The sequence below is a fragment of the Monoraphidium neglectum genome, assembly GCF_000611645.1.
Source record: "Monoraphidium neglectum strain SAG 48.87 unplaced genomic scaffold scaffold00697, whole genome shotgun sequence".
Classification (NCBI taxonomy): Eukaryota; Viridiplantae; Chlorophyta; class Chlorophyceae; order Sphaeropleales; family Selenastraceae; genus Monoraphidium; species Monoraphidium neglectum.
The window spans coordinates 13,715-22,589 of NW_014012931.1; the positions used below are offsets into that span (position 1 = coordinate 13,715).

The following is an 8,875-nucleotide window of genomic DNA, read 5'->3' on the forward strand; positions in this document are numbered from 1 at the left end:
CCCTCATCCCCAGGACCCCAGCCTATTCGATTCCAGTGAAGGCCTGTGGCGGTGGGCCTACGAGGGCAATGACATGTTCATGGACCTGCAGGTCAGGGGAAGCTGGGAGGAAGCTGTCTGTTTGGCAGGGGAGGGTGCTGGACGGGGAGGAGGAGTGACTGTTGACGACCTCAGGGCTGCATGGCAGCCCGGACACTGGCGAGCAGCAATGGGTCGAGGGTGGCTGTACAGCACATTCACTCAAAGTCTGACACTCAGGGCGGGACCATGCCACGTGAAGCAACAGCATATCAAGCCGTGTTGGTTTTGGAATGCCTCACCACTGGCGCTCGCAGCCTTGCCGTGACACGCGCGCTGTCCACCCGCCCTGCCCGCTGCATCCAGGAACAAGTCCGGTTGAGAGTCTCAGGCTTGAAGTTCAACCCCTTACCACCACCGCCGCACGCGCAGCCCAAAAACGGTGCGAAGCGTCCGCATTCGCAGACGCTGCGCCCGCCCGACTTTGCAGGCCGCCCCAACCTCCAGCGCCTCGTCCTGCCCCGCCTGGTGCCCCGCGCTGCGCACCTGGCGCTTTTGCCTTGTTTGGACCCCCACAAGTGGGCACTTGCCGTGTGTCACCCCTGCGACGTGGTCAGCAGCCTAAATGTCACACTTTTATTGGGACACGTCTCAGCAACTTCACATCTTCCAGACGCACATAGACACGTACATGTGCGGGTGTGTATACATCCGCACTTGCACACACGCACCTGCCTGCACCCCGGCTTCACCCCCGCATCAGGCGACGAGCCGGCGCTGGGCACCGCCGGGCGGCCGTACTGCCCGATGGAGGTCACCGGTGACATGTGCGGTGACGGCCTGGGGCTGACCAGCTGGTGGGAAGCAGCGGCGGAGGACGGCGCGGAGGAAATGGATGACGGCGAGGGGTGAATCTGCATGCCCGCTGGCACCGCGTTGCTGGGTGCCTTGACGCTTGACTTGACGTAGCGTGACTTGGGCTATTGGAACCTTTGACGCTTGTCTGACCTGGCCTTGTGTCCATTCTGACGCAATTGTGCATTTCTTGTCGGTTGTGTGAGCTTTGACCTGATCTGTTAGACCCACAGTAGCTGCTGGCTTTGGCAGCATGCAAGTGTACTGACTGCGTGTGCGTGCATGCATGCGTCCGCTCGCATGTTCGCATGATTTTGGACACATTAGAACCTTGCTCCCAGTAACACTGGCATTTAGAGGGCATCGGGGCTAAAAAGTAGGGACAGGGCAGCAGCCAGCGTTGTCTGAAGCGCGAGGAACAAGCCACATGCGGGGCAATTCAGCAGCAGCCGTAAGGGGGCGCTCGTCCCATTGCAGGTTCAAGGAAGCAGGAGCCGATGACTATCGGAGCCTCAAAAAGGTACGGTAGTCTTGCAGCGGCGCAGGGCACTGTGCAGGCGCTGCCCTCACAGGCCGAGGCGGGCCTCGTTTTCCTCCACCTGTGCACGGCAGGGAGGGTGACACGGCACCGTCCATGATCGCTTCAAGTCCATCAGGGACGAGCGGTGGAATCATGCTTCACAGGCAGGGCCTCCGGTACCCGTTTGTCGGGGGCCCTCCAGTATCAATAACAGACAGATGCCCATACTTTGATGAAGACTATTTGTCACCAACAATGCATTCTCTCAGCCTACGCAGCCACATCCGTCCTGAATCCCAAACTTTCAGGAGGACCATCACCTGCTTGAAGTGCTTGACCAGCAGCCTGTACGTCGGCCCACTCCTGATGGTGCACGCGACACACGCCAAGGTGCTGGCCGCAGCCATTGCGGCCAGTATCAGGAACGCCTCCCTGAAGCAGTCCGGGCCGACGCAGCTAGTAGGGTCTCCGTGGGCGGCAGCCGCTTTATCGTAGAGGCGGCCGGTCAGGCGGGTAGCCAGGAAGTAGCTGCCAAAGGCCGGGGCAAACTGGGTGGGGCATTTGCGTTCACATGTCCCAAGGACAGGGTGGGGTGGGTTCAAGGTCCCTGGTGACGCAACGAACAAGGATTCAAAGGGTGCCGCATCGGGACGCTGGGCGCATGAGGTCACTGCATGCGAGGCCAAGCATCCGTGCAGGCGGCCGGTGCTGGGGAGGGGGTCCCCTGGGCCAAGATTCTAATCATTTGAGCAGCAAGATCATTAGCAACAGGCCTCACCTGAAGGAAAGTGTAGTTGGATCCGAAATTGGCAAGACCTGAGGGTGGGGTGGGGTGCGTGGGTGGGGGAGGAGACGGGTGCATCAGGTGGGCCGGAGGAAGGGGACAGGTTGTGCGTGTGAAGGGCTGCGTTTGCGACGCGCTCAAACACGCGCATCTCAACCGCTCACAGCTGCCCCCGAATCCGACGCAGCACACAGCGTCGCGGTTTCCATCTTGTTGAATTGCGCTGGCGCACCAAACAAGTCGGCGCTGATCGCCGGCGCCAGGCTCCAGTGGCCGCCGAACAGCAGGCCCACAACCACCGTCACGATGTACAGCTCAGCAAGCGTACAGTAGGCGGCCGCCAGTGTCGCCAGAGCCTGGGCATGCATGACCGCGTGCGTGTTGGTGGTGCATCTTACGAAAAAGATGATGTGCTGTGCGTCTAATGTGTGAGCACGTGTACATGTGTGCGTGCGTGAGTGTAGAAATGCGTACATGTATTGGAAAGGACGTTCTTGCTGTGAGTGGTCGCTGTCTGGGCCATCCACCCCCAAACCGACAGCTGTGTCAGCGCGCGGCCCCTGGCCGGTGGGATTGGAGCGCCAAGCAGCGCACGGCCGCTTGGCTCCAACAGAAGGGCCAGCAGGGCTGGGACTGCCGATGAAGGCGCCGTCACGAGGCTGTTCACCCCCACCGATTTCAGCGCACGCGCGTGCGCCAGCGCACCATGCCCGCGGCTACGCTGACGAGGAACACCGGCCTGGGCGTGCCGCTGCTGTGCAAGAAGGCCTCCGGCACGTAGCCCATCACCAGGCGGCCTGTGGGGTGGTGTTGCATACCATATTCAATGGCTACAGCATGCATTTCCTGAGACAGCAGGGGTCCAGGGGACAGGCAGACATGGCGTCCACAGCCCTACAGCCTGGGACACATGTGACCGTGCAGGCGCTGCTGTGCCCGTCCCCCCACGGCGCACCCGCACGCGCGCGCCCACCTGCGGCGTTGGCGACAGAAAAAAGCGACACCAGGACTACGTGCGCCCCCGGCGGCGCCCCCAGCGCGACCACCACCTGCCCCATGTTGTTCAGCAGCGCCAGCGCGGCGCCAGAGCCGACGCAGAACTGGAGGAAGATGCACCAGAACTCGAATGTACACGTCATTTGCAAAGTCGAGAGGCTCGGCAGCGGCGGGTGCTGCAGCTGCTGCTGCTGCTGCTGCTGCTGCTCGTGCTGCTCGCGCTCCTCGCCGTGGCCGTGGCGCGCCGCGAGCAGCGGCGCCCGCTCCGGCGCCGCCGCGCCCGCGGCCGCGCAGCCGCGGCCGTCTTCGCCGTTTTCCTCGTTATCCTCGTCGTCGTCGGCGCACGGGAACGAGTCCTCCACGTTTGGGGCGTCGTCTGCCAGGTGGTCGTGGCCGTACACCGCCCACCACCCCCCGGTGCCCAGGGGCAGCAGCGCGACGAGTGCCACAAGGCCGAGGCAGCCGGCGGCGAGCGCGGCGCGCGCGTGTGGGGAGAGGTGCTCGCTGGAGACGACGAGGGCGGAGGCGCACTGGTAGGCGGCGATGGCGGCGACGAGGTAGAAGGCGAGCATGAACCTGGGGGGGGGCGCAGTGGGATGAGAGGGGAGAGTTTGGGCGGACGAGAGGGGAGCGGCCTTGGACCACAGCTATGAGATAATCTGATCGGCTGCGTCCGCTTGGTGTTGGAGCTGTTACTTACGACAGCCAGGCAAAACGGCAACGGGCATGCTGAGATGTTTTGACGAGGCGATGGGTGTGGTCACAGGGCGGATGAGGAGACTGTGCGCATGATTGTTGCGCCCCCGCGCGCAGGCTGACACCCGCCAATATTTCGCAGGGACCGGCACAAGCACGCTCGCTCACCTGCGCTCTGTGCTGATGGCGTTGCTGCTGCCTACGGGCGCGCTGTGCTGCTCGGACGCCTCCACAAAGGGCACGTAGTTAATCCCCAGGCTCATGAGGGTGTTGATGAGGGGGGGCGCCAGGCTGAGGGGGGGGGTTACATAGGGTGGGCAACGTAGTGAGAGCACGTTGTACAGAGTTGGCAGGTGAGGACCGGCTCAAAAAAGGTGGCAAGGTGAACATCATCACGTGCACTGGCATGCAGGAGGTGCATGCAAATTCACATGTGTGCGCAGAGCAACGACAACGGTTGAACTTTGTTGGTTCCAAGGGGCACTACCACACTGCAGAGCTGCAGCAGCTGTGTCTGCCGGCAAGCGTGTCAGCCGCGGCCGCCTTCGGGCGACGAAAACCCCCCTTTGACTCAGCAGCAGGCCCTCACGCGAGTAGCAGCAGGAACGTGATCGCGTCTGGCGCAAAGAATGCGATGTAGACGGTGGTGTAGATGCTGGCGGACATCCCCAGGAACGATTTCAAGATTCCCACCACGAAGCCGCGGCTGTTGGGGAAGTTGCGCACTGCGCCGCAGCGGCAGCGGCAGCGGCAGCGGCAGTGGCAGCGGCAGCGGCAGCGGCAGTGAGCTTGGTGTTTTGGACACGTCACAATGCAGTGTGAAGGGGGGATGAGATTTTGTTGGATGCCAGGGTGTGGCGCGGACAATGACTGCGTGGCAGTGCAGCCGAACCAAGTGGCGCATAGCAAGCGGGGCAAACGTCAGGCACGGGCAGCCATGTGTCACCCCGCCCCACCGTTTGTGACGAGCGCCGACGTGTCAAGCCAGACCCCCGCGTTGCCGGCGCACACGGCGAACACTAGCAGCTGCGCCAGGCCGCCCTCCGCGCGGCCAGAGGCGGTCATCCAGAGACCGAGGTAGCCGCACAGGCAGCACACAGAGCCCATAGCTATGACCAGCCTGGTTAAAAACGAGGAGGCGTCCGGGCGCAAACAGCACGCACGGGGGTTGAGGGATCTTGCAGGTGCGGAAAGGGGGGACGGGCAGCGCTTGATGAGGGTACCACGCGGTCGCATGGAGTCGGAAGAGGCTTGCGGCGCTGCTCGGCAGGACGAGGGCAGGAATGCGGGGCTGCTAGTGCCGGGCCGAACGGCCAGACACTTGGACGGAGCGGGGCGGCGCGGCGCGGCCCTGGGAGGCCGTACCTGGGCCCAATACGGTGGTGGTGCTTTGTTGCATCATAGACTGCGCCACTGACGATCGCGAAATACCCGCCAAAGTTGACTGGGTTGGCGGCGTTGTGGGGGTGTTGGGTATGGGGCATGACGCAGCCGCATGCTTTCAACGCTTTGCGCGAGGCAACATAGACAGGGACAGGGCCGCCTGCGAAGCGCGGCCACGGCCCACATAGGGGGCCCGCGGGCGCCTGCAAGCACAGAGCGCTGGCTGCCGCCACGCAACGCACCTTTCGGCTGACTACGTGCTGCTTCCATCCCGCGCGTCCCCTGGCTGATGCTTTCCGTTGCCAGTGAGATGTACAAACCCCTTCATCTTCCGCCCGCTCGGCCCGCGGCCGCCGCTGCTGCGTCCCGCCTGGCTGCCTCCCCATTGACCCTCGCCACCTCACCTGCGCTGCCGACAGTCGCAATCTCCACCTGGCTGAGGTTTAGTCGCTCCTTGAGGGCCGGCCCATAAATTGAGAAAGAGTAGGACAGCCCCGCGCACGTCTGCGGCCGTTCAAAGGGAAGATGCTTTGAGGGCAAGGCGCATGGTGCTGATGGGCCGCACATGTGCTGCGGGCGTGGCAGGTTGGCTGCAGCCGCGGTTCCCATGGCGGCCGCCCTGCCCCATTCGCACCTGTATTATGCAGGACGCTGCAAACGTCACCCACTTGGCGACGCGGCTGTGGGAGCGCGACCTCATCGGAGGCGAGGTGGCCGTATGAGCACGCAGCCGGCAGGAGGCTCTGCGACCGCGGCTAGAGCTTGCACTGCTGGCAGGTTCAGGAGGCACCACAGCGGTCGGCGCGCTGCTGGCAACAGAGGGTTCGTGGTATGCTTCCACGTGCTTATAAGCTTTCACCACGCGGTGTATATTGGCGAGATGCTTCCGAGAATCATCATCAGATCACATGTCACTGTGTGGATCAAAGCTCGTCGTGATGGACAGGATGTAAATTTACATTTCACGCGATATGCACGTCACATTGATGAGATGCGATACTTCTATACGCTCGGACGGGTCCGATTGACCATACAATGATGGTCACACCGACACATTTGGCTTCATTGGGCAGAGGTGGTGCCACATACTGTGCAAGTGTGGCAGGTTGCCGGCATGGACACGAATGCGGTGGTGCACACGCACTTGTTTACACGGTACAGCCTCAAACAGTGGCAAACGCTGTTGCCAACCGCTTGAACAAAATAACATGCTGATGCTGCACCACGGGTCAAACGACCGGGTCAACGCCCCCTCAGGGTCCTCCCCTTTCATGCTGCAATTTTCTGTTGATCACCAAGTTGACGTGGAACGCAAGCACCAATAGTCACAAACCTGACGACTTCACGGGAGGACAAGCATCAGCAGGTCAAGCACAGAAACCCCGTCGCTGCAGCCGATGTTAGCTGCCGCCAGCTTTTGCCTGCCCCACGACCTGCACGCCTACCGTGCGCTTGCGAGGCCCGTCCAGTTCCACCAGCATGACAGACTGCGGCAGTCGGGGGTAGGGGGATGCGCACGGCAGGCGGGCCAGCAGGCTGGGTGCCGAGTACCATATACGTTGCAAGGGCAGTGCACTAAGTACGGCGACACAAAGCATGGAGCCACCTCACTCGCAGCAGCGCTGTAAAGTAAAGCTGCGGTCACCCCACGTCGGCAGCCGCCACTGGGTCGCGCGCTGGCGTGCCGCCCACCTGCCAGACGCCGGTCTTGAGCTCGCCCTTGCTGATAGGCACAGTCTCGGAGTTGCCCAGCATCAGGCTCAGCAGGTGGCTGTGGGCATTCTCCGGCTCCTGCGCCGCCCACGCCTCCCAGCCGCCCGGCCAGCCCTGCGACACGGCGACAGTGGCGCCGATGCCAGCAGCGGCGGGTGGTGTGGACTAGTCGACACGCAGGCCAATGCGGGTGGCTCCCAGACACTCATAGCCACTCCACGTGGCTAACAAGGCCCAGAGGCAGCAGCTCACAACGGCTGGCCGCGCACACCTGCACGCAAGCCCTGCTGGAAGCGCCGCAAGTGCGCTTCTCGGCGTCCCCTGCCTCTCCCCCTGCCCCTACCCCGCCCATTCCCCCACTGCTCCCACTTCCACTGCCTCTGCCCCTCCCCTGCTTGCCTCTGGCGCCTCCCGCAGGTGGAGGTCGTTGTGGAGGTATGAGTCTGTGGCGGGCGCCAGCTTCCGCAGGTACTGTGGGTCGCATGTCATGTGAGCGGCAGCCCAACAGGTGACGCCATGGAGTGAGGACGTCCGAGAGCAGCGGTCCGTGCAGAGGGCGAAGAGCAGTAGCGGGTGGACACACGCGCATGCACTCGCGTGTGCGGCTCTTGCCTGCCGAATGTCGTCCAGCAGGCGGGTCTCGTACTCGTTTATGCAAACGGCGGTGGTGGTGTGCCTACAGGTGAAGCCAGTGAAAGGGGTGGGTGCATTCCAGGCCGCCAGCCAGCCGGCTCTTGTGAGCAGAGCCTTTGTGAGGCCGGTGCGGGGTCGCCGCATGCATGCAAACTTGCATGTGCTGCCGTCAGCATTGCCTTGCTGGGGCCGGCTGCGGCCACGGTGCGTTGGTTCTCGAGGTCACCCGCCAACCCACCCACCCCACCCACCTGCTGAGCACGTTGACGAAGCCCTCTTGCACGCCCAGCCGCTCCACCTCCGCGCGAATCTGCGGCATCAGGTTGTGGACGCTGATCCCCGGGCCGGTCTCCAGTTCTATCTCCGTGTAGGAGAAAACACTCGGGGGCGCCTGCACTGCTGCTGGCGAGGCGGGGTGCCGGAATGCATGCCTCATTGGCCTGCGCGCTTGGACTCCCAAGCCTGCCCGGCCCCGCAGTTGTAACGAGCGAGCCTGCATTGCTCCTGCACTGCACGAAAGAAGAAACTGTGAGCCGGGAGCGTCTGCAGGCGATCTAGTGGTGGAAAGGAGATAGATTCGACGTTCTATCAATTGATATATGCAGTGAATTTTTTGAGTCGTCCTTTGAAGGAGCTTGAAGGGCGTATCGCATATTATTACTGATCCCTGCCATCCTTTGACGCAACAGCTGATTTACTGCAAGTAGAATAGTTCTTCAGAATCCTTTGTCATGCAAGCAGCATACGCGACACCGCATACGATCTACGGTAGTGTTGTCGACCTGGGTGCATCGCACAAAAGCTTGGCTTGGTGCTGCCCCAGAAGCAATGGAGGAAGCCCCTGCTGACATAAGTGCGGTGGAAGACGCGCTGTGGAGCCTCGGAAAGGAGCTGCAGTGCGCTGTGTGGTGAGTGGCGCATTTGAATTTTCGCGCTTGCTTCTGCAGGCCCGCACCAACGGTCTCAAGACTCACCAGCCCCCTGAACTTTGCCACGTAGCCTCAGTATCCTCAAGCCTCCTTCAGCACGGCTGCCGTGCTGCCATTATTTCTGCAGGTGCGCGCAGCACGCACTGCACGCACAGCACACGCAGCACGGGGTGGTTGCATGCAGGTACGCCCAGCACGGCATTCGCATGCACATTTTTGCACCGCCTGCTACCACTTACACCACAGTCTTGACGCGCAACACACGCAGGTTGTGAACTCTCTCCCCTCACACCACAATCTTGACGCGCAACACACGCAGGTTGTGAACTCTCTCCCCTCCCCCTTGCC

The 8,875-nt window shown here is 62.5% G+C and overlaps 2 protein-coding genes across 2 annotated transcripts in view; one reads left to right on the top strand and one right to left on the bottom strand.

The window, feature by feature from the left end:
* Positions 1-930, top strand: part of MNEG_4867 (DNA-directed RNA polymerase III subunitC25) — a gene marked incomplete at both ends in the record, with an annotated part of 2,364 nt that extends 1,434 nt beyond the window's left edge. Inside the window, 3 exons of the mRNA XM_014046658.1 lie at positions 14-91; positions 509-596; positions 782-930. Coding sequence (XP_013902112.1) covers positions 14-91; positions 509-596; positions 782-930 — 315 coding nt within the window. The remainder of the gene's footprint in view (positions 1-13; positions 92-508; positions 597-781) is intronic.
* Positions 931-1,439: 509 nt separating this feature from the next.
* MNEG_4868 (hypothetical protein) lies at positions 1,440-8,034 on the bottom strand (the record flags this gene model as incomplete). Its single annotated transcript, XM_014046659.1, has 15 exons — positions 1,440-1,472; positions 1,714-1,941; positions 2,172-2,209; positions 2,410-2,533; positions 2,883-2,974; positions 3,151-3,749; positions 4,038-4,160; positions 4,459-4,594; positions 4,826-4,989; positions 5,235-5,313; positions 5,657-5,756; positions 6,698-6,739; positions 6,945-7,079; positions 7,335-7,436; positions 7,846-8,034. 15 exons carry the CDS (start codon positions 8,032-8,034, stop codon positions 1,440-1,442), a joined length of 2,184 nt encoding a protein of 727 aa, XP_013902113.1.
* Between the last annotated feature and the right edge of the window lie 841 nt (positions 8,035-8,875).